At 40.5% G+C, this 25932-nt stretch overlaps 1 protein-coding gene across 1 annotated transcript in view; it reads right to left on the reverse strand.

Annotated features, from left to right (window-relative positions):
- The window catches only part of ALK (ALK receptor tyrosine kinase), a 307378-nt gene that overhangs the window by 61614 nt on the left and 219832 nt on the right, over positions 1-25932 (reverse strand). Inside the window, exons 6-8 of the mRNA XM_085054627.1 lie at positions 16196-16327; positions 8720-8851; positions 7678-7778 (exon numbers count right to left, since the gene is read on the reverse strand). Coding sequence (XP_084910753.1) covers positions 7678-7778; positions 8720-8851; positions 16196-16327 — 365 coding nt within the window. The remainder of the gene's footprint in view (positions 1-7677; positions 7779-8719; positions 8852-16195; positions 16328-25932) is intronic.

Below are 25932 nucleotides of genomic sequence, written 5' to 3' on the forward strand. Positions count from 1 at the left end.
TTCCAGACCTCTGTCTCTTGTGGAGACCTGCCAGAAGGTAAGAGGCAACATCTACGTGGTCAGAAGTGAGGGAAGAGCGAGCCTTTGATAGCTGTTAACGTAACACTAGAGCAAAAGCTGAAGCATTGATGAATTGGAATGAATGCCTTTGCACACATGTCAGCTGTTTGAAGGAAAGAAGTAGCTGGCAATGGATGTGGGAGATCAGCTCATTGGCAAAGTGCAATATGCAAACTCTAATGAACTGGCTCTGAGTGAATCGACTGGCACTGTGTCCAAATGGGCATTTTTGGCTGTGATTTCCATGGTTTCTAAGCTTCACAGCAGGGCAGTCCAGGTCTTTTCACACCTGCTGAAGTGAACCAGAGCAGATGATGAGCTGGATACCACAGTAAAGACTTCTGAATGGGGCTGGCATTCATTCTGTAGAATACAGCATCAATGATGGCAGATGGTACTACATACACAGTGCATCCTGCAAGCAGAGCAGAGGCACATTTGGAAAAATCTAAATCTAGGCTGTTGGTGGAATACCCCTAACGTTATGCATCAAAAGTCTCCCTCTGTGTTAAACTAGCAGCAAAATATTCAGAAGCTAGAAACATCACTGAGAAATTAATTAAGCATAGAAGGTAGACAGTGGCTTGACAGCACCTTGCATTCTGGCTTTGGGACCCACCAGGGCTGGTGATCAGCTGTTCATATGCAAACCCATTGACTCAGTAAATGAAATGTTCTAAACTGATCTGGGAAAAATTAAAGGGAGGGAGAATCCGTGGTAAATAAAGAGCATATTGAGGCAAAACTCAGGTCAGATGGCTACATGCACTATACTGCTAACACCATCTGGAAAGATGCCTTCTGAGAATCCCCTTGTCCTCGGAGTTGGTGGAGTTTGTGAGCTGACAAACAGGAGACTCAATTCATCCCAGAAAGAAAAAAACTGAAAAACCAAATCCTTATCAATATCAACAGGACTTGGCAGGTGAAGAAAAACAAGGAAAGTAGATTTTCCAGCACAACCTGCATAACTTCAAGACCACGTGAGAACCAAGACTTGCATTTTACTTCCTTAAGGAAAAAAAAAAAAAAGAAGAAAAAAAAAGGAAAAGAAATAAAATACCAAGAACCTTCTGGGTGAAATTTGAACCTGCTGACACCTGTGAGTCTACTTTAATGGCTAGAAACATTCCAGCATAAACTACCTTTGAGATGCCTGACCGAGGACCAATGACACACACTCACAGCAGCATAAATAAAACATTCTGCAGACACCCTGGAGAGCTGCTGTTTCTTTTTCCTCCCCTTCTGAGTGGCAATGACCTTGACTATTAGCATTATGGTCCTACCTGACAGGAAAAACTACTTGGCCATCTTTAATACAAGTGAAAAAAGAAAGTGGAAAAGAAAAATATACTTCAAAGAAGGCTTGTAGTAAGGTATTTCTAAGAAGACTGAGAAGAGTCTACAGGCATTTTGCTCCCAAGGAACTGCAGTAGTTGAATCTCACTGGTGGCTCTCTGGCCAGCAACATCTCAACTCTGCACCACAGGCTTTCATCTTGTGAGACAGCACATTACTTAATCCTCATGCCCTGAAGTCCTTGATCCCCCTCCATGATACCTGCTCAAAGGAATTGCTCAAAATTTGCCTGACAAGGAACAGTGGATTCTTGAAATGCAGACATTTATTCTCCTGAAAAACAGTACTGTTTTCTTGGGTTTTCTTCACTGGAAAGGAAACAGTAGAAGTTGTTTTCAGATGAGAATGCACTGACCCAGTAAATGTAACTCAGGTATTAAAGAAGCTTGGAAAACATTGCATTGTTGAGGAGAAACTGAAGCTGCAAGTTGGAATACAATTTACATGGAATTAGGCAATAGCTGCAGAGACCTTTGCCAAGTCTCAGTAAGCTTTACACATGAATATGAGCTACCTTTGACATGTGAAGTTTATCACACTGGTTTTTTTTCTTACTAGAAATGAGAAATGATTGCACATAACAGTACAAGCAAAGAGATCTATTAGTACTGTTCAGCAATTCAGACTTGGACTCTTATGAATAATAAAGAGGATCAAAAGGTCTTGTTCCTGGTTTTTGGCCAGATCTACAACAATACATGATCAGACTCTCTTGTAGTCTGCAGACATTTCTGCTTTAGATTAGGACTCAGGTGTGCAAGTAAAAACCTTTTGTAAATGATAGAATTATAATTAACTGATCTGATTATGTAGCTTTAAAATACCTAGGCAGACAAGACAAGCTTGTGTTTTATATGAACAGATTCTCCTACTATTTATCCTCACATTATTTCTTACTTCATTTCAGAAAACAGACAGAGAGAAAAAAAATGAGCAACAACATATAAAAAAGTGTTCAGAATTTTGCTGTCAGAGTACTGTGGAGCGACCAGCCTCCAAGAGATTTCAGATGCTATAGATCCTCTGATTCAATGACAGAGAATCCAGGTGGGAAAGGAAGCAAGAGGAGGCAGATGACAGTGAAAAAGCTGTACAGATTTTAAAAACAACACTTTAAAACAGAAAAAATATGCTAACAACATTCTGCTAAATAAAGCACATGAAAGGTTGAGCCAGAGGCATATCTATGTTGCATTTTTCATGCTCGTAAATTTTCAGAGTCAATGTTATTACTATGTATGCTTCTAAGTTATTTAAACCTCAAGGAGTAGAGGAGAAAAGTAGACATACTCTGCAGGTGTCAGCACAGGGCTCAGAATGCACTCAAGGAATGATTTATATTATTGATTTACATGCCTTGAAAAAATACAACACTTCTGCATAGAAAAGAGAACTGAATTAATAAACAGAGAGGATGAAAACATCTTTATAACTGTAAACCTGAATGAGAAGGTAAACTTCAACTAAACTTCAATGTCAACATGCTATTTATTTCTGAGAGAGAGTACATTTACATTCCATAAGTAATTTCGGGTGTTAAAGAAATCTGGCTCCGTTTAGTACTAACTTACATAACATAATGGTGGCTTTCAAGAAACAGCTAGCTGAAATGTCAAAATAGCATCAGAAAAATATTTTCATTATTTTAAACATAGCCAAAAGCACAAAGCACATTTACTATCACAGGAATAAGTTTTCATTGTTTCTCAGCACAACTATACCCTCTAAAACATTTGACCCAGGGCCTAACAGGAAAATGTAATAATCTGGTTCCTAATCACAAAGCACTCCCTACTGCAGAGTCACCTTACCCTGTGGAGGTGCATGCAATAACATTTAAGGCTAATTTCAAATTCACCCCCATGCAGGCAGCAGCAGCTCTGTTGTTACTCTCCTTCTCTTTGACAGCCCACACCAAAGCTGCATGCTTGGCTTTTCCTTATCAGGCATGGCACTGAGATTCTGTCACAGATTCCCTTGTGCTGAGGAAAGCACAGCCTTTCTAAAAATCATTCTCCAGACTGCTCCTGTTTCTGGAGTGACTTCCAAACAGAAGGAGTAGTAACAACCTACCACACAATGGAATCTTGCAGGACAGATGCAAGACTACAGCCCAGGCAGGTACAACTGCACCAGCCTCACAGAAGGCAGGTACTCTGGAGCTGGTCTGGTATATCTTTATGAGAGAAACCCATACACTTTGGGAAGACACAGGAATGGGTCTTATGATCCACAGGTACTACAACATCCTTCAAGGCCTGAGGATGCAGACATAGGGAATATCTCTAAAATATGGAATATAAAGCAAGTCAGCACATGTACAGCAATAATGCTGGGACCGAGGGTGATGGGATTGCCTTGTTGTGTAGACATGGAGGGGGTCAGAACTGAGTCTCCTGCTTCCACACAAAGGTGAATAATCCCTGGACACCTGCAAAACTTCTGTCAGCTCTCTGACTTCTTTGCAAAGTACTGAGAAGTAGGTGGCCATGATAGTCTGGAAACTGCACACACCTAAGAGTATCAGCTGTGGCAAAGCAATTAGTTTTGGCATGGTTGGCGTCTAAGTTGACAACACTTCCCTTGGATTTAATTGCAATGTGGTTTCCTAGATTCCCAGTACAGGTACTAATAACATGCACATGGATTTCTTCTTCAAAATGAGGAAATGCATACCCACCCCATGATCCTCTTTGCCTTGCCAGCCATCATCATACCAGCATACCAGCTGATTCCCAATCAGAGGAGGGGAACCTCAGTGTGACAGAAGGGGTGAATAACGCTGTGCTTTACTGCTTGAGCTCTAAAAACTCTGCCTTTAAATCAGGCCACTGTTTAGCTTAATTCTTTGCACTTTATGTGCACTCCTATGCTCAATTACATGTGCTTTGCTTCCAGTGAACTTTTACATGTGGGTTAAAAGATTTTCAGTCTCAATTACTGTGACTGTTTGGTTCCAGAAGCATTTCCTGAGCTTTTTGTTGCATCTCCCCTTTCTGGCTACTTCAGGGTAATGGAGCATCTCTTCACAGACTATGTGAACCACTTCCTGCAATCACCCAAGATTTAGTAGAAGTGCCACAGCTACCCTCTTCCATATAAAGTGGGTTTTAAACACAGACTTAAAGGGGTCAACAAGCAAAGGGCTCTACTGAAAGTGCAACATGAAAAAGATAACAAAGGCTGTCTGGACTGCAAACAAGAGAGATTCTTTGAAGCCAGGATACTCCAGCCAAGATTTAATAAAACAACAAAAGGAAAGAGAAAAGCTAACTGAACCAAGAACAAAGGGCAGCATCACAAACTGACTGCTCTGACCTGCCAAAAGCACTGAAGAACAAAGAAAATGAAAATATAAGTCTGCTCAAAACAAACAGGAGTGAAGTGCAATACAAAGCTAAACAAAAAGTGCAAGGCACATTAGGGCCAATCCGAAATGCGTGGGAAAATACAGGCTGTGTTTATTACAGTATCTCCTGTGTGCATTTTTATCCCTTTCCCATCTTTTGATGCATGTGGGGCAGTACAGAGTAGGTGAGGCTGATGTTTCCTTTCCTGAGTTAACAAGGAGCCTCCCGCAGGGCATGGAAAGAGCAGGCAGCTTGCATGCTCCTGCTGATTGACCTCACGCTGCAGAGAGCACAAAGATGGTGTATCATACTAGTCCTGCATGCAGTGGCAATTCATATGCCAAGCTCATCCATGCTGTGGTGTCTCCAAGTGCTAACACCGACACCACTGCAAACAGCTGCCCAGAACCTCAGCAAGGAAGGTCTTTGGACCAGGCTGGTCAGTCACCTCCTTTGCCAGTCTACCACAAGGGAGAAAAAAAACAAGCTTGAAGCATTAGAAACTCATTGTGGCTGGCACCCACTGTGGACTGCTTGGCTGTTTTCTTATGAGCACTGAGTCCTGGTTTCATGGACATCCTGGCCAAAACCCAGAATCCTCCAGCCTGGTAAACAGCACTATGGCGAGTAATGTTCCTCCTGCTGAGGCTGAAGTAATTATTTCCTATGAACACCTCAGGCTAAAAAGCAGTGTCAGCTTCTGCTGTAGTGGGTGTGATTGGTTTAACATGACTGGATAAAAGAAAATTGGGGGATAAGGGGAAAAAAATAATAACTTTGTTGAACAGCAGGTCTTGTAGTACCCAAGAGCTTCCATGTAGCAGGGAGGGAAGAGAGGGGAGTCAGGATGATCAAACTGGGGATGTTTGCTGATCTCCTTGTTGCTCTCAGGAGAGCAAGCAGATTTCTAAAGGATCACGACAGCTGGATCAAATGCTAGAGGAAGGGCAGGTCTAAGGCTGGATCTGATGGTGGAAAAATAAATGGGTCTAATTCACACACACTTGCTGAGATCCCTTTGCAACATGAATTATGAGTGAGTTTTTTCTGTGGGATTTCAGCTTCCAGAGAATCTGTCCTGGCTGTGACATACCAGGTAAAGCTGTCAGCAGTGACAGGTAAAAGAAAACTCATCTTTTAGTGCCTGAACTTGAGCCAGTTCAATCAGGAAGTGGTTGAGAGTGAATAAATACAGGACAGCATTATAGCATTTTCACAACCTCTTTTCTGACTATAATTTCACTATTAGTAAGTTTGTTGGCACCTCTTGGAAGAATAAGTACGTAGGGAGGCATATCTCCTTTCTCTTCTTCTGTTGTGTTGAAAAGTGGAATTAAATTATTCTGTGCACAGACAGATTGTTCCAGTAAAATAGAATTTGAAGCCACCAGGGACCCACTGAGAAGAGAAGCTTTTACACTATATGAAAAGGCAAGAGACAAAACCCTTGCCAAAACTCCTTCACTCTTTATTACCGACAGCTGCAACGCTGGATGCGTCCGGATGCCTTTTAAGTGCCAAGGGGAGTGACGGAGGTGGGATGGCATGTGAGCAGATGAAATACATGGCAGCTTCTCCCCCGATGGCAAGTTTAATTATTTGCAGTGTTGTATACACAAGAAAAAAATACACAGATATTGGGAAATCATTCACTGTGATTCCTGTGTCAGGTGGATTATGAAAAACACTCGCTCTTGCTGGTCCATGGCAGAACAAGGTCTTAAAATATTCAGAACCTGCATATGCCTTTGTCACAGATGGGAGGAAAAACAAGGTAGAATATATTTCAAAGATGGAGAACATGAATATATCAAGAGAGCAAAACCAGAGGCACTTTGCTGTGTGAACTGAGATATTAAACAGAATTGAACTGAAACAAACTTTAATCCAAACAAACACCACCTTTGGGGTAGTTTAATTCCAGAGAAGCTTCTTACAAACCTCTTCTTGTCCTTTCTACATTTTAAGATTACTGGAACAGGGATAATCTGATTATTTTGTCCGTTCTGGGCTCAACCAACCAACAGCTGCACCTTATTAGTATCAGTTTTCCCAAATCCCTCTGCTCCATGATACAGAAGTGTATGTGAGATTTCCAGGTGGCCATGCAAGATGTGAAATGCTCTAAGTCACTAGCCATGGTTCAAAGTCATGAATTAGAAATAAATCTGATCAGTGATACTACAATCTGTGAAGCTACAGAGTGAGAAGGTGCAGACAGGTCACCTGTCTGAAGCTGCACTGTAAGGGTTAAATACAACTGACTCAGAAATTACAACCATGAGCAAGGTTGTCTGGCAAGATGTACTTGCTTAAGTTGATGTCTCATGACTGTCAATAGCTTTTCTGCTTGAATATGAAGCTGGTTCTATTCTGCATGAATTTCTCTCTGCTGCTGCAAACTTCAGCTCTCCTATGAACGAGGCCTGCATGAGGGTTGGTAGGTTTGAAGCACAGCAGCATGAAAACCTGCCAGCCCCAATCCCAGCTGTGCTAGAGAAAGCATGTAGTGATTTTCTGAATGGCTCAGGGGAAGTCCTGAAGCCTATTCTTTCTTGGATGTTGCAAATATTATAATATAATGTTAGTTCATGTAGTAGGATTCTTCGTCTCTGTGTTTATGTAACACTGGCTGCCCTACTCTTACAGCAGACACACCTAATTAAGAAGATTGTGGTACAACATGTGATACAATGAGGACATGATATGGTAAGCTTTTCAGAGCACATTTTGTGGCATTCAAGCAGATAACCATATCTTTCCCCTGCACAGGTATATTTTATAGAAAAGCCATCAGGGAAAGTGGTTGCCTTGCTACTGACCTAATACCTATATTTGAAAACCTGAGTCAAACACACAAAAAAGGCCTGTAAATTGCAAAAGAAAAGAAAGCATTATGACTTGCCTCACAGGGGGAGTTCCTCAAAGGAGCTGGAAATGCAGTGCTGGTCATGACAGTCTTTGCAACTGATGGTGCTTTGCTGGTGTTAAGGAGGAGTGCACAACCTGGATAAAAGAGAAGAAAGGTCAAACTGCAGCACTCACCTTCTGGTTTCAGGGTTTGTGAAACCTGCCCCAAGCCTATGTTAGCTGTCTCCTATTACTGCAGAATGCCAGGGAGTTGAAGTCTTTTTCCATTTCTTAGGGATGCAGCTTCACCTACCTAACAAATATACTCAGTAACCACACTTAAGGAGTTTGTCTGCCTTCCCCCTACAGCTGCCTTATGTTGCTCCCTGACTTCGAATTCATCCTCCTTGCAAGAGCAAATAATAAAGTGTATCTTTTATGAACAAAAAGTATCTTGGAAGAAAAGCAGTTATCTTGACCAAAACCAAACGAAAATACAGGTATAGCTCTTTGCTACTTTAATAATTTGTTGTAAACAAGAGAAAAAAGGACAGTAGTGGGTTTTCTCTTGGCTACTTAAATCTTCATCCATTTGTATGAGAAGGAGAAGAAAATGACTGGCATTTAGGTAGGAGAACCAAGTATACAGTAATTGTACATGAAAGTGCAACTCAAGGCATAATGAAACAAAGAGAAAAATTAGGATGTGAGCAGGGGAAAAAAGCAGCAGTACAAAGGAGAAAGTAAATAGGAAAATCAGAAAGAAGAAAACAGATCAGTATGGAAGAGGGTCAGGCAGATAAACATTTGGTACAAAGTTGTTTAGAAAGGGTCAAGGTTTGTATCTGATGTCAGTGGTGAAGACCGAGGTTATCTTTCTGTACCCTCAAAACAAAAAGGGAGAAGGACAATCTTGCTCAAAGCACTTAAGAGTGGAAAGATGGGGTTTGAGAGTAGAAAGACGGGATTTGTTTCACTGGAGGCTGAATATGTAAGTGCAAAACCTGTTTTGTGTTTAATTCCCTCTCCTCACCACAACTGTACCCTTTTTGCTCTCTGCTGTTTATGCTCTACACGTACTGTTTACTCTCACACACCTTCTATCGAAGGAAAGCGGTTGTGTTCTGGGCTTCCAATCCGCCATGGAGAAGGATGGAACGCAGAGGAGCTTGGCATCCAGCCACAATCCCCTTCTTCAAACGAACAGTAAAAGCCAGAGGGAAGTTTTCCTGCAAGAGGGAAAGACACACACAGAAGAACCTAAGTGAGCTTAGGAGGAGGCTCCCTGCAATGACCTTTCTGGACTGCTTTGCCCAGGACATGTGGGCACCCCCACCTACTCCGACCTTTTGTGTGGAATTGTGCACATGCCTGACCGGGGGAGGGAGGAGCAGAGGGAAACAACCCCCAGACTGTGGCTAAGTGACTCCTCACACACTGACAAACCTGAGTGAGAGCACACATCTCAGTACACACCAGTCTCCTAAATACCTGGGCTCTCAACTCTGCAGGTATAAGCTTATTTACGGTTACATCTTGGAGATGACTTTCCAAAGCTCTGCTTCTGCAGTCCCACAGAGGGAAATATTCCTAACAACATTCCATCCCATACAGTCCAGGTTTCTATGCAGCCCAGCTCAGCAACATGACCTCTTCTCTCTGTGAGCACTGATGTGGCCTCAGGTGGGGCACTGAATCCTTTTGTGCCTCAGTTTTTTCATCAGTGTCTCCCATGAGATGAATGGCTACAAAGAGGATAGTTTATTTTAATCCATACTTTCAGGCTTTGAAGCCCACTCATTCTGTCACTGGCTTAGGATTTCAGGCAAGTTCCCAGCTCCAAACAGCAGAGCTCTATAAGCTTTTTGTGTTGAAATTTTCCAGTTTTAAAGCAATAGTCATCTCATTCAAAGCAGAAGGTAATTTCATGCCTTCCATGTACTTCTCTACCTACAAATTCAAGTTCTTCTTACAAAAGGTGCAAAGTATTTCTCCTTTTGCTCCAAGAAAGGAAAGTGATACAAGAAATCTGTTTAACATTACAAGATAAAAATGAATTTCATACACAAACAGAAATCTAGGAAATTAGTTTTTTCTTTTAGCTGCTTGATAAAATCAAAATAAAAATTTCTCCACTTACAAGCTGTAGGATAGATCACAAACTTTTAAAGCAAGAGAATCTTCTGGTGATACTGGTAATTTCATTAGCTCCTGTATGAGAAGAGGCTTCTCCTGAACATATATTTTGTTGTGGTTATTTTTTTCCCACTGAAATTATATATCTAAGAAGCGTCTGTCAGACAATGAGCCACCCGTATTCAAGCTCCAGATCATTCAAAACATTTAAGTATCAGCAGATCCTCCTAGCTGAGATTTCAGGTCAACTAAATACTTGCTCACACGGCCTCAGCTTTGACTCACACACCTTAAAAGGCAGTTGACTGTCATTGGAACACGCATGTGTTCCTTGGTGTACCCAGAGAAAACAACTGTAGAACACCCAACTGCAGCATCTAGACCACAAATATTTGATTTTCTAGGAGCCTGAATCACAACTCACTTGTCAGAGGACTGTGAAAAAAATTCTCTATCTGTAGCTTTTTGGTAAGGGTTAGTTTTGGACATGGAACCTGACATCCAGACAAGAGCCACATTTTAGTGGTATTTTTTACAAGCATCTAAATCTGTTATGAAAATATCAAAACCTTACTGAAGTTAAGGCTTTTTAAAAGTTTTTCCTTTTAAAAATCTCTAAATTCATTCAGCCTGGTTTTTAAATGTGAAGCTGTTGAGCAGAGAGTTACTTCCCTGTGTTTCACCCCTCTGCAGAACTTGATTATATTTCATAGCGCAGCCTGAGGCTGGGATACAAAGAAAATGACAAATTATAATGTGCCCTGAATTCCCACTGAAACAGCTTGGCTCGGTGTCCAACTGAATTCATGTCATGGCCATTTGCTATCTAGGATGATGTAAACAAGTCAGAGCAGCAGGAGGAGTCATCTAAGTAGCAATCCTTGCCTGGAGGCCAGGAAAAGCTCACTGTCGATGAACTAGTGAGGGCATAAATAAGAAGCTATTACTTTCACAGAATATTTCATTCCCTTTCCTCAAATTAATGTTTTATGAGTTTTCAGATGTCCCATGCCCTGGATGCATTTTCTTTGCTGTTCTTTCTTACTCTGAATATGCACAGCACCTGTGCTTCCATGTATTGGTACTCCACAGAGACCTCTTTGGCTACCACTTCTCTGCCAACCTGTACTTCTCCATTTTACGTGTTTGTGATTAAAACTCACATTAGCACAGACACTGCACTGATGATGGCAAGCTGATCTGACTTTATAGGAAAATGAAGGAAATGAGAGGGCAGGAGTTGCTCCTATTGAAACCTGCCATTTTGGATATTAAAAACAGTGACAGAAGCCTCAGCAGATTTAGGCCTTAGTAAGATTAAAATACAACTTGTGGGTATGGGATAGAGAACAGAGTAGTCCAGTGAAACTGAAGCACTCTGAGAATGTAAGAGTCTCAGCTTTTGAGCGACGAAGTAGGGAAAAGCTGTTGGATGTTAAACTTGTTCTTAACCAAATATTTTCAAACCTTCAGAGTGAAATACCTTTCAAGCAAAATCTAAATAAGTCCAAGTTCCTTTTTCTTTAACTCAGATTTTTCATCTGTTAATAGCAAGAGAATTAGCAACTGTTATAACCTATAAAGCACATGGAGTCATCTCTTGATTCAAAACTAGGTGTAAATCAACCAGATACTACAGTTTAAACTTTTGGGTGAAATTCCAAGCTGTTATAAAGAACAAAGTGTAAAACACTATTCTGTATATAGGGACCTTTACCAAGTTTAGGTAGAAATCTCAGAAGCCAAACAGATCAGCTACTCAAACAATTTAAAGAATCACATGAATCTTAAACATGAGTTTGTTTCAATGATTGCTTCTATGCTAGCAAAGTTGGCCAGACAAATTCTACCAGAAATGAAGCATAAAAAGAGAAAATACTTTTCAGCAGTCAGCAGAGTTATCCTTTAATGCCAGACTGCTTTGCTGAGTTCAAAACTGCCAGGGGTTAGAATTTGTTTCTATAAGTACAGCTTTTGATAAAGAAAGGAGCAGAAGGATTAGTGTATGCAAGACAGGAACCTTAGGAGCATAGCACAGCAACAGGTTGCTACTTCATCATTTTGCTTGCAGGAATATTCTGCTGGGCTGTATCTGGATAAAAATGAATCTCACAATTTTTTCATGCATTTTTGCCTGAAAAGTAAACTGGCCCCTCTAAAACTGATTATCTAAGCTTTTTTTGGTCACTTGTCCATGTTATCAAAAATCAAACTTTGAAGGTTCCCATTCTAGCTGCCATCTGGTCTTTTCACAGAGGTGTGCATGTAGTCCTCCAGTGACACAGCACAGCCTGAGTCACTCCTTTCAGGAATCAGACACTTGTCTTCCTTATCTCACCTGCTAAGGTGTTTAACATCCTTAAATATTCAATGAGGCAAAGAGTGAAAATTACCCTATAACCCAGTGATTATGAGATTTATTTGAAAGATAAAGATTACTTTCACTTCCTGCTCCAGATAAAATTTATAAAATGTGGAAGTGCAGCCTCAGGAGAGACTTGGGTAACCATTTTCTTCTAAACTAGATCAGAACTCCAGACCACAGGCTTGGAAACTCAGTATGGAAATAGGAAATATAGGTTCAAATTCACTTAAGCAGAAGAATGAGTCCTGGGTTAGTTGTATCCTGAGTGAATTCTCTAAGTTCTGGGTCTCTAGATAATAAATGTTCTATTAGCACCTCCATTATTTAAAATGTTTTGGTTTTTTATTTTAAATATATGCATTACTTACCTAACATGCTTGGACAGGTTAACCAATATTTTCCCAGGATTAATTCTTTTTTTGTGAATATGTGACAGAAAGTAAAATAACTTTGCACTAGCCAGAATTATATGCACCTTTTTTCAGTAAAATTTTAAATTTTGCCCTGACTTGCTGCCGTGCAATCCAAGATTATTGAACCAAAATCCCAGGTACTGTTAACTAAAAGCAGAAGTACAAAACTGCTAAAACAAATTCAACCTTTCTGTAAAGCAGAGCCCTGTCAATCTGTATTAGTAAATAATTTGAGTTTTCATGTCTGTCTTGTACCAAACAAGGTATATTACATGTGATTACTACAATAAGGGAAAGTATGTTGGGGTTTCTCGCTTTAAGTTGTATCCATACGTAGTGTGATTTGGTAAACTCCTTATATACAACTCGTTGCTTAGCATTAATAGATAAATTTGCCGAAGCCTTAGGCATGAGCTGTGAATTTTCACCAGATACACTGAACTTTACACTCAGTCAAATAAGCAAAGACCCCAGAGCTGGTTCAGGACGGAAGATAAGAAATTCATTAACAGAAGCTGCAACGTTAGAAATAGAAACATCCTACCTGGAGGCAAGGAAAGAACCCAATAAAGAACGGAAAGTGCTCCCAGATTCTCATATGGGGGACAACTGATCCAAACAGTCACATGAGGGCTGGGGAATTCAGATTGTTTGAGTATAATCAACCAGGGACTTCTTTGTTCTAGGTCCCTCTTCAGTGACACCCAGCTCCAGCTATTACACCATTAAAAAAAAGTACTTTTATGGAGCAATCTATCTTTCAGTTTATCAACTCAGCAGAAACATAGAGTCAAAGCCTGCTATGGTAGCTGGCATGTGTAATTTCTGTATCAGAAAGGCATGAATTTACTAGCCAAGGCACATCATCAGTGCTATCTGAAGTATTGTGTGTCCGCAATGTATGCTCTGCAAAGTAATTTCTAGTGTGACACTTCCATCAGGCTGTTAAATCTGTGTGTCTGATCCTGAGTCAACACACACACACAGTTCGGCATCTCATCCCACATCTGCCTCTTTGAAGCTGTCTTTTACTCCTGCAAGGATATCTGATTATGACTCAAACTGCAATGTGCTTTTCTCTAGGGGTCATCCCTCTCTGATTTTACACCTTCTACACAGACTAATTGGTTGCAAAGCAGAACCAGCACCATGATGTTTCATTGGCCATTAATAACTAAAGAGATGTTAGCAAACAGCAGGCTTCAGGGAGATTGTTTTCACCTAAGAAAGGAATAAAAATCAAATTAATAGGAAAAAAATTAAAATCATAATAAAACCCATCAGTACCTGTAAAGCTAAAAGACTGTGAAAGGCAAAAAACTCCAACATCTCCTTGAAGCACAAAGATAGAAGCCTTTGATAATGGCATGTTTAAAACCTCTTGTCTCAGTTTTGAGCATAGCCACATCTTTTTCTGACAGCTCTTTTGTGTACACAGAACCATTTGGGAAACCCTTTTCTCTGCTTGATAAATATGAATCACTTTTTACTACACTTGCAAAAAGCTGATGAAAATATCTGTGTTGCTCAGGAGCAAAATGACAACTAAACCGTTGAAAGATGACATATGTTTTGTGTTAGGCTGCCATGCAGATATAACTGAGACCTCAAACTTTACATCACTGCTCTGTTTTCTGTAAGGAGCCTTATGCCAACAATATTCAACACAGTAAAGAAGCAAAAGTAGAAGAATCAGCCATAGAACTGAGCAGACTTGTAGGTGGATAAACAGACACATCTATAGCTGAAGCTCTTGCTCAGGCAAGCCATGCTTTTTTGTTGCTTGAGTGGAAGATCATGATTTCTGGATGTTTTGGCTGGAAGTAAGACCTCTCATTCCCAGTACCTATGGGTGAATACAATTCATATGGCATTCTCCTCAAGCTGGGGAATGATGCTCTGCTAAACAGCTGGCTAAATATCTTCTGCATTTTACATTTTCTCACCGATGTTCTCAGTACATTTCTTTGCCAACACAGCTGTAAGTGCTATATTGCCCTATAGAAACAGCTACAGATGAATGGAGGGAGAAAAGACAACCAAACCAGGCCCTGTGGATAACATATGCCAGGGAGGGATTGGCTGCTTTTCCACTGGGCTCACCATGGGGTACAGGGTGGCAGCTGGGGACAAAGGCAGAGCCAGCCTCCTGATAGGTGAATATGGACAACACACCTGCCACAAGAGTACCCAATATTTGAAAATTACAGGCAAGCATGTTTCTCTAGGTCTGCCCCATGCCATGGTGGTATTTAGTCTGCATCCATGATTGGTACAACTCCACCTTGTGAACTCCACTCTTCCTTCCCTCTGGTATAGACAGGATTACTCTCACAGTGCAGAGCCATTTATTGCACACAGGTACCAAAGTGGATCTGGACATACAGTTGAGTGTAAATAATGTTTTCCTACTTCCAATGAAATGAAAATGCATCCAACCTTTTTAAAATTATAGAGTAGAACACAACAGAAATGCCATTATGAGGTTTTAAAGCTCTTAGGTGCAAATAAGGTTTCAATATTACTAATATGAAGCATTATTTGTTCTAAGGAGCTGCAGTGCTGACGCAGTTCCTGTGAATTTAATGTTCAATGTGTGTGTCATTAAAGAATATAATTTCAAATTGTAACAATGTCTAACATGATGGAGAAGCATGTAATTTCAAGCTTTTAACTAGTTTACTACATAATCCCAGGTCAAACCAATGTTCTCCACACCAATAAAGTCTGTTACTTTATTTCTTTATTAACAGCAAAAAAGTGAGATCTGCTAGAAGTTGTGTATCAGTTATGTTAAGTTTTTGCTAGAAACAGCAAACACATTTTTTACATACCAAATCAACACAATTCTATTGCAATAGCCCATAGGCTAGATCAGCTGTGGCACATACACTTTGAATAATGAGCTCTCAATATTTATTTTTCTTGATATATTTGCCCTGTAGTCAACCATACAGCCGACAATCTACCACTCCTAACTATTTGTAGACTGGCAAATGAGAGGATGCTGGAGGTAAAATGTACAGAGGTACAGAAGAAGTGATAAGGCACCTTCAAGATAGTTAAAGGAAGGTGCTAAAATATCTAAGCTCCACAGCACATTTTAGAAAGTACTCAGGCACAGCAAGTTTTTAAAAAACTCAGGCTGCTATCTGTCTTCTCCTGTATGTTATTAGACTGTTGACTCCTGAAGAGAGGGTAGAAAACCAGAGGAATTACAAAGACACAGGAGTTGGTCAAAGACAAGCTACTGGCTCTAGTCATTTTTCATCTTAGAAGTTTTCTCCTTCCTCTCCCCCTCTGCCACATGCTGCACTACATTTTGATTAAAGGCTCTAACCAACTACACATTTCATAATTCTGGAAGGCATCTAGCTATTCAGGCTATACTTCCTTTGCATTTTTGATCAGGACACTGGAAGTGATGAAGCACCGAGAGCAGTTAAGAACCTGCTGCAGAACTGATGTAGGTGAGCCCAGAAACATCAAATGGTGCACTCCAGGCAGACACCCAGAGAAACTGCATGTGTGATGGGGAATACAGGTCTTTTGATAGTACCAAATGAGTCTGTTAGTGCTAAAGTCTCAGACATTGAAGCTCAAACCAATCAATGTTTCTGGAAAAGGATGATACAACCTGGGGGTTAGGATTTACTCACTGCACATGTCTCCCTCATCCTCTCCCTCGGCGCAGTCCTGGATGAAGTCACACGCCTGCCCCAGCCTGATTGCTGTTCCATTCCAGCAGTTGAAGGAACCCTCCAGAGCCATCTTTGACAGAGAAGCAGATCCTAGAGAAAAAGAAAAAAAAAACCCAACAAAACCACTTCAGATAACCAAATTTCCTTCCTTTCAACCAACAGGTCATAACATCCTGCCTAATACTGAAGGGACGAACACCTTGAGAAATCTCCTCAATTCAATACTTACTTGATAAGTTTTTTTTTGACCTGTTTAACCTTGTCAAATGTCTAGTGGTGCACATTATAAAGAATTTCAGTTACCCAGGTCTTTCTGGTGCTATAAGGTGGAATGCAGCTCTGACCTCTGGAGGGCTGCAATCCTGCAGCCTGCTCTGGTACTTCTCAAGAACAACACAATACACAAGATAGGTTTTTAATTGTGTGGGAATTTACTGCTGCACTTACTGCTCCACTGACAGTCCTGAAGACTGATATCCTCTCTGTCTAGCTCAGGAGTAACATGCCTACAGGATTTAGAAAGAACAGGAACTTTCAAGATGCTCTCCTGGCTACATGCATTACCTTTGCTTTGGGTATATTTGTTGTTATGTTCTCTGCAGCAGAGAAAATAGTTCAACCTCTACTTGTAGTTTTCTTTCTGTTCTATACCTACTCCTGCACTCCCCTTGAGTCAGGGAGTCCACAGAAGACCACAGCTACTAAGAAACAAAAGTCACCAGTTATTTTACCTGTGCTAAGCAGCAGAAGACATCCAGCAATGTGCAAATGAGCCAACTCTTACAAAATGAGGTCACCAAACATTACAATTAGAGGTCAGTATAATCCATTCAGAAATGACCCTGAGTAATCGTAGGGGAAAAATCCTTTTCTGGAGGCAATTGATTCCCTTGACAACTGAGAAGTCAGATATCAAGTAGCCTGACAGGTATAATTTTTCTTACCATAGAAATTCTCTTGTCCCAAGTCCTTTGTGATGATACTTAGGACAAGGCCTTTTTTTTTAATTTAATTTTTTTAAAGAGGCCCATGCTCTGGATCAGACACCTGAAGGAGGCAGGAATTAGTTCAGCAACATCCAGAAGTCAGTATGTACGGAGGAGGCTAAGCTTGAGAAATGCCAGAGATCCTTCCTCAAAAGTCTGAGTGTGGATGCAGTTCACTGACACCTTGCTGACTCTGCCTACATGTGCTTCCAGTCACTGCTGGAAGACAAGCCTGGAAGAACAAAAAGATCTGTGCTGTGAATTCCCCACTGCAGGAATAACTGCCCTGTCTCACATTAAATGGGTAAATGCTCCAGATTAAAGCAAAGCCTCTGGGCAGAACGAGCCATTGTTTGCCTAACTCATCCGTGCTCACTAAGCAGTACTGCTACATCATGTTCTCTGGTACTACAGGGAGTTGGAAATCACTGGCGATTCAATTAGATGTGCAGTTGATATTTTTATTTATATTGCCTGCCAAAACTAAAAATTAATGAAGCATGTAGGAAAACAGCCACTATTTCTCTTCAAGCTTATTTTACGGTGCAAATCATTCAGAGGTGGGGGGAATACATGCCAAACCTTTTTAATAAAGGACCATGGCTCCTGAAAAGGGTGCTCTGTGCTACTGTCAGCTCTATTTTTTTGCCTTCCTTAGAACAATTCTGACTGGCCACATGCAGGCTGCACAATACCCTTGTATTTTAGTCAGGGTCAAGGCATGACTACAGACTAGAAGCTTTGCCGAAAAAATAGACCAAGTCACTTGGATCTGGCTGCTGGCAATTTCTGTAGGCTGCTTGGTGAGGGTTTAAGGCAGGGAGATAGTATCTCCCTTGGCTTTGCTGTGCTTCCAACAAAAAAAATGCATTCTCAGAAACACCACTGAGAGCCTTCCCTATGTGAGGTGCAAAGCCATAAGCCAGACACAGTGGGCTCAGATCACAGTGGGTTCACAGTGTGCAAATGGGCACTACAAAAGTGTAAGAAGTGACTCTGCTAACCGAGTAGGTGATCCCTTCTCCTAGAGGTGTGCAATGAACCTCCATAGCACCCAGTTATTGGAAGTACCATCTGGAGGAAAGTTAGGAGACATCCCAGAGCACTTCCATGAGCTAGCAACATCATGACACACTTAAAAGACCCTGAAGTTCTACTGAAATTCAGAAGTACTCTTGTCTCTCTGAATTACCCCACAGATGGTTTTGAACCCCATGCTTATCACCAGCTCTCATGTCCCACTCAGTTTATCTGCAATCTTTTCAGCAATGTCCATGTTTTATCCCAGCAGCTGCAGAGATACACAGAGATTCGGAGGAGCGCTGATTGTAGGCAATGGGGTTGCTCTGTTTACTCAATTCATTATCACTTTTTAAAGGCACTCACTTTTCCAAGCACACCACTGCATTAACACTAATTGTAATGGAACCAAGGCATTCAAGAGACCCTACTTGTCTTCCCAGGTGGTTTTATTTGTAGCCCAGGGGCACAAATCTCCTGAAGCCAACTGACTGTAGTATTTGAAATATGTCAGTTGCAACTGGGAGTCAGGCAATTCCAGGAGCTATTCCTCCAAAACAAAGCAGCAGATTTGCATGCTTATTCATCTCTGTGGAGACGGGACTTGAATTAGCTCAGATTGGCATTAGACGCATATATATATGCTCCTTGTATAGGTTAGAGAACACAAATAGCAAAGCTGCAGCCTGGGGAATGGCTGGGCTCTGTTACAGTGCATGACTTATTCCTGTCTTGTTTGCTTGCTTAATGTGTGCACAAAGGCAAAATGAATTGGAGAAAGAAGATGATTAACTAGTAAAACAAATAGATAACCAAAAAAAAGCCCAAATACAAATAACCCTTTTAATGGGCCACTTAATGCAGATGTTTGCATCCAAGCTCAAGGAAACTCAAATTTTAATTAAAATACTTTGTAAGAAAAACAGACATTTGATCTTTTCAGTTCCCAGCCCCAATTACTCCTGGCAAACTGAACCAGAATGACCTGGATTGCTGAGTGAAGCGGCCTCAACTCACACAGAAGATGTGTAAGGAAAGGAAAATGAATGGTATCAAATAAGTATCAGAGTAAAATTTGTGGGAGACATCCTTTATATTTACAGCAGTGTTTATGTAGCCAGTGGCATCCATAAATTACAGCAGTAATTAAGCTGTACCACGGCTGGCTTGGAGGCTTATAAATCATTATTTAAACAGCAGCATTAAATAAATGGCATTTCAGGCTCTAAATTGAAAGTAGAAAAAACTCCTTGGGGAGCAAGTGCTGACCTTGTGCCTCGTAGGTCCTGCTTCTCAACACATACCAGCCCTGGCAGTGATCAAAGCCAGTACCAGACCCTGGACACAAGTGACAGCCTGGGATCTTTACTGCCCATGCTTTTGGACTGTTTCCATATATCAGGATGGAAAGAGGAAAATCATGAGGCTTAGCCTAATGCAGGATCAGCAACTTACTGCTCAGACTGTGGGACACAAGGAGATGTATTTCAATTCTCAACAGATTTTCTCTGACTTTGGTTTCCTCTTCTGTCCTTCCCTGTCCCTTGACCAGCAGAGAAATCAGTGTGCTGGCAAGCTCTGGTGAGTCTGTCTCTGAAGAACATGGTCAGAAAGATCATGCATGGTCTTTGATCACTGCAAAATGGGAAACTTCCACTTCCTGCCACCACACTTGGCCAGGTGGGATGGAAGAAACTTTTGCAGACATCCAAAAAAATATCTCTTATCTGGCAAACTGGCTACACTGCTAATTATCATGAAAGGTTTAATGAAGCTGAAAATAATTATACCTTCATATGCCACATTCAACTTCTTAGACCATAATTTTTAATTCTACCGAAAGCTTTTGAAACAAACACAGTCAGGTGAAGCACACATTAAAACAGGAGAGCTTAATATGAAAGTACTGGATTGCTGTTTAAAAACTGTCTCATTTTTACTCTGCAGGAATTCCAAAGACCTGCAATGAATGTACAGCCTTGTGGACCTTTTACCAGCCAGCAGCCTCTCTCTGGGCTATCCTTGAGAAGCCCACTTGTGGTGACTCCACTGGTTCTCAAGGCAAGATGCTGTATAACCACAAGGTGAAAAACTTCCATTTTTAATTGCACATATGTAGTAAAAAAATACCTACTCATGGAAGTCCACCATGTTAATCCAACCATATACGTTTCCTCTCAAAACAGAGAAACTTTCCTACTTTTCAACTACACCTCCTAAAAAATGTTTTCCAATGGGCTAGTGCTGTAGTCTAATGTGCCTCCACTAAATGCCACTAACAACCCGGGATTATGCAACCTCATTGGCAATGTCTGTCACAAGTATTTGTCATTAACTTCTCAATTTCGCCTGCCCCTCCTTTGCCTTGAGTTCAAAGCTTTGACTCAGATATTTACAAAAACATTACTTGGAGGGTTGCAAGGGTGTGTGAAAAAAGAAAATCTGCTGTCTAGCTATGAAAGGATAGAGAGAATTTGGGGGAGTTTCTGATTATTGATTTTTCCATGACTTGCCATTTCTGATGGCTACATATTTCCTCACTCTTTATCTCCAATCCTCCAGCAGCACAGATATTCAAAGTCTGCTGGCTCACTTTGTGCTGAGGATAGCCATATTGCAGGACAAAGTAAATTTGCTATTGATACAAGTCACTGATACCCATGCTTTCACCATTGGAGAAGTTGAAAAGTATGAAGTAAAGGAGGAAAGAAAGTGAGAGAAGCAAAAGATAAGTTCATGTTTGAGGGGAATGAAGCCATGCTTGGCAAAAGGCCATCGAACTCCACATGATACAGGGCAGATCACATAAATCAGAACTTTCACAGCGAACTACACTGCTCTCATTTTCCAGCCACCCACCCCATGACACCTATATCCAGATCAGCAAGGAACTTGAGCAGTTGCAGCTGCGAATAAGACCAGTGAGAGAAATACTTGGAAAACACATTGTCCTCAAAAAGTGCTTTGAAAAAGAAAGATTGGATTCCACGTTTCTCACACCAGGCAGTCAAAATTCGTCAACACTTCATAATTTCTGACTTTAATATTTGTAGCAGCATTGTTACTGTTACTGTCTAAGGATGCAAGTGAAGCCACATTTGTAGGAGAAAGTGTTCCCTTCTTTATTAGATTGTCTGCTAAAGGCAGAAAAAACAGCCAGTATTGGTATATGCCTGAAAATTCACCCATTTTTCCAGTTACATAAACTGCTTTTAATCTTCTTACTTCACTTCCTAAACATAAATGGGAATAAACTCATCACAAGAGCTCTATGATGTTCATTTCATTAACATTTGTAAGGAGCTAAGATGCTATGATAACAGGCATGAAAAAAACCTGTAAGGAAATGAATTACTCCGTCTTCACAGCACAGTTTGAATAATTTACAGTATAAAATGAAGAGGGCCATACCTTTGATGAAGGCAGGACAGAAGGTAGCAAATAACTTCCCATTGAGAGAGCACCCCCTGCCCAGCACACTAAGGGTGCAGCATTCCCACAGTGAGCTACTACAGGGTGAGAAAACTTGCTCATTAGAGCCATGCAGAAACAGAATTTTCATCTCAAAGTAAATGTCAACATTTCAAAATGTATCTAACCATAAAAAAATAAAATCCCAAAGTTCTCACAGAACAAAAGATTCAAATCAATTCTAGGTTAGGAAAACTCACTTTAGAGGTTTCAACACATGAGTAATACTGTCATAAACTCCACAAATTTGAAAACACTTGAAATAAGACAAAAATAAAATGCTGGGCAGGAAACTCAAGAGGGAACTTACTGGTTTGGAACACATTCATGCCAATAATTCTGCCAGTTCTAACATGCTTTCCCTCTCTGCTGCTTCCAAGTAGGGGTACTGTGTTTAGTATACAAATTTTAAACATCTGCTCCTTCAGCATTGCCTAATGCCAGCAGGATTGCTCACACAGAAGAGAGCTCTCAGCACACCTGAGTTGCTGGCACTTGCTCACTGCCACATTTCAGAAGCAAGAACTCTCTCCAGAGCCATGCAGCATTTAGACTACCCAGGCCTTCTGTGTTCTCAAAAGTTTTTGACCAAGTCTAGTTGCTTTTCCTGCCTTTTGATTCAATGACTTCCCAACAATCATGTTGGTGTGATGTACCTTCACTGAATTTATGGTGGAAACTGGCTTCCTTAAAACTGTAATGAAATATGAATGTGGGAAAAGAAAGTTACATGGATTTCACACTTACTCAATTTTCAATTAGGGAAATTGGCTAAGGGTCTTCATAGTTCCCAAGACAACAAAAAACTGTGTAGTGCAATAAATGACATGATAATGTTCCACCCTATTAATCTTGCATGAAATCTAGCTGCTTCCTTTGTTTTTTGTTAGGGCTCATGGTAACATATGGATTTTTCTTGTTATTTACTTACCAATCAACAAGGAGCTCCAACTGCACATTTAAAAATTAACAGTAAACAAGTGAACAGGAGCAGTGAACTTCATAATGAAAGTGTGATTTTCCATCATGCAGTGATACCTACATATTCTACTAAATTGAAAAGGGCCAAAAGAGATGGAGAATACTTATTGTATGAAATAATCTGCAGGCACAGTCATTGGACCTTTTTTAAATTTCATCTAACACAGTAGATCTTTAAAGCTTTCATCAGTAAATGTGAACATTCTGACTTAGAATAATCCAGTGGGATAGAGTAATTTTATTAAAATCCCAAATCTCATTTCTTTTGGTTGCTTTTCATTGCCCTTGTTTCAATATCAGGCTGCATTTGCTGTTTGATTCCCTTTTCTCTTGGGTACCATTGCATCTTTTTAGGTACCACTGCATCTTTGTGAAATTAAAAAAAAACACCAACAAAACAAACTCACCCCTAGGTTTCATGTTTCTCCTAAAAGAAGTGAAAACCATGTATTTGTAAAGTAAGCAACTGGTAAAAAAAACACCAAACCCCAAGCAAAGGCCAAAAAAACATTTTCTGTGATTTCCTGTGAATTTTTCAAAATACATACCTTGCAGAGGGAAAATAAAAAGCTCCAACTTCTATTATTAGCCCTGCTATTCCCATCAGACTTCTCTGAGTCTGAACAGGTTTGGAGACCATCTCTTATCAGCCAGCAATCTTTTCCATGGGAAACACGAGCAGACTGATTGCTGGCTCACTCAATGATGAATGCTGCTTGCCACATGCAGCGGGTGCTGACAAAATCATGAGGTGGTTTAGATCTCTAAGCTTATTTACAGACAACAGGAGCAGATTTAGCAAAAGTTCTACCTCAGCATCAGACACGGAACAGAATATGAAATAAAGCAAGGCTGCTAGAGAAAGGACATGAAAATATTGCTTCCAAACCTCATGTGTGCCTTTTGGGGAAACTGTAAGAGCTGATTAGATAGGAAATACATGTAATTTTCCACATTTTGCTTCTTAGAAGGCTTAGTTCAAATCCATTTTCAATTAGTAAAGTAAGTGTTATCTTTGCCTCTTCCAGTTCTGCAGTTCCAAGCACAACCAACACTGCCACTATAAACAGCAGATTTTTAAAAATTCTTTGTTCTTAAAAAAAAGCACAACAAGAAAACCGCAAACATCAATAACATTTTAAAGATGAGTAAAGTAAGGTACTTGTCAACCAATTTCAATTACATAAATGAGACTGTAAGCTGCCCAAACCAGACTATCTCTCTGCCTCCTGTACCAGTTGGACTGAAGATGCCCAGATTCAAGAAAAAATGAGAAACTGGAGAATATTTTCATCAAGAGCTGATTCCACACAGGTCAGGTATAACCTCTCTCTCAACCCTGCTGTAAGAACATCTTAGCAAGGCCTCTTTCAGCATTGCCAATTCAGCCAACAGGAGAGGTGTATTCATAAGCCTGTCATGAAAAGCACAAATTAAGGTACAAGTCTTAATTGTATTCTAACAGCATTTTAGATAGGAATCAGATTTTTCATTTCTAAAATACAATTCTCTTTCTGTAACTGTTTTAAGCAGTGTCTCTCTTTCAGGTGTCAGTAGCTTGCCTGGGGAATAAAGTTTCCTGTTGTGCTCCTTTCCACTGTGCCAATCTCTGCAGTTGTGTAAATGCAACAAAGTGTCATCAAGCAGCAAATTTCCACTTTGTTTGAAAAGTGAGCAATAATACCTCAAAACCACAAATAGTAAGCAAAATGAAATTGCACACAGACACTTGCTGTGAGGGAGAGCAATAGCTACACACAACAGGTTTGCCACTGGGAGGGACTTCATGTGCATGGATGCTTCCAGCTTTTATTTCTGGGGAAGTAAAAGGAAACTCTCCATGTCACACTACCTCCACACATCGCTGAACACTGGCAAGTTGTGGATGCAGTGACTCACGGGTGACTCTTCCAGCTGGATGCACCAACAACTGCAAACGTCTCCGTGCTCTGAAGTCAGTCCAGAGGGATGGAGGACAGGCAGTTCTGTGCTCTTGTGTATCTGGCTGTGCTTCAGGGCCTTGCTACACTTGAATGACATTGTCCCAGGAGCAAAGCTGCTGAAGGTCAGTGGCCCTCAACATCAAAAAAAGCCTGGAGAAGGACTCCGTCCTGGAGTCATCTCTGCCCAAGGACTTCTATTAATTTTTGAATGTGCACAAAACTTATCAATTGGGAATACTTACTGAAAAAAACAGATGTCAGTGAAAAACCCAGTGATTAGCTCTGTGCAAGCCAAGGGGAGTACTGAAGATATCAGGGAAAAATGGAAGAAGGGATAACATTACAGTTCCAACATTACCACCCCAGTTTCAGGCAGTGTCTCTACTCTCTTGAGGCATGCTGAAAGACACTTTGGTTAATGCTTTCCACATGAGACCACTTTCCAAATGTATATGGAGATGCAGAGAGAATTGCAAGAGTTGGCCAATATCAATGCAGAGAACTTCCATGCCCTGAGGTTGAGATGCCTGTGGGCTGCCAGCCACAGTAGAATAATTAGACTAACAGTGGAATAGCTAAATAATATTAAAATGTCTTTTGAACTATTCTAAATACAGTGATAAGAATTTTAACAAACAGTTGCTATGAGTAAAGAGATCAACAAGACAGAACATATCTTCTCCCTCTCTCTCTGACTCTAGGTTTTCCCTAAGACCTTTACCCTTCAATGAATAGACTGTGAAATCAACTCTCAGGAGATTTTTTACAATTACACACAATGGGCAGTCATTTTCTTAGCAGTTCTCACATCTTCAAATTCGGCACCATAAAGTTTATGCCTACCCAAAATATCCCTTTATACCCTCTTTGTCAATAAGTTTTCTGTTGAATGTAAGCTGGCCTTTAAGATTCTTCCAATCCATTTTCCCCCATTTTGCTAACTGATTCAGTTGGTCATTAATGAATCATTTAATTACTGCCAGCAATAGTATTAAATTCTCACAAACTTGCTACTGCTATTATGTAAATGCTCCTCCCAGCTGGGTAGGTTTCAGCAAAGCGTAACACCTTGTTGACTTTAGATAAGTCTATTTATAAAATGCAAATGTACTTCTTCCTGGCAGGCAAATCCTTTATAACTGCACAACTATTAATTATACAAAATAAAGAATTAGGAAGACACACAGCTCTTCATCAAGTCCTAGTAAACATAAATATTTTGGTACAAAACAAGTGATAAAAAGAGGATATTAAATGGTAGCCTCACTGCAAAGTAAATGGGGTTAGTCTGCTC

The sequence above is a fragment of the Lichenostomus cassidix genome, chromosome 3 (assembly GCF_008360975.1).
Source record: "Lichenostomus cassidix isolate B80296 chromosome 3, HeHo_3.0, whole genome shotgun sequence".
In the NCBI taxonomy this organism is placed as follows: domain Eukaryota; kingdom Metazoa; phylum Chordata; class Aves; order Passeriformes; family Meliphagidae; genus Lichenostomus; species Lichenostomus cassidix.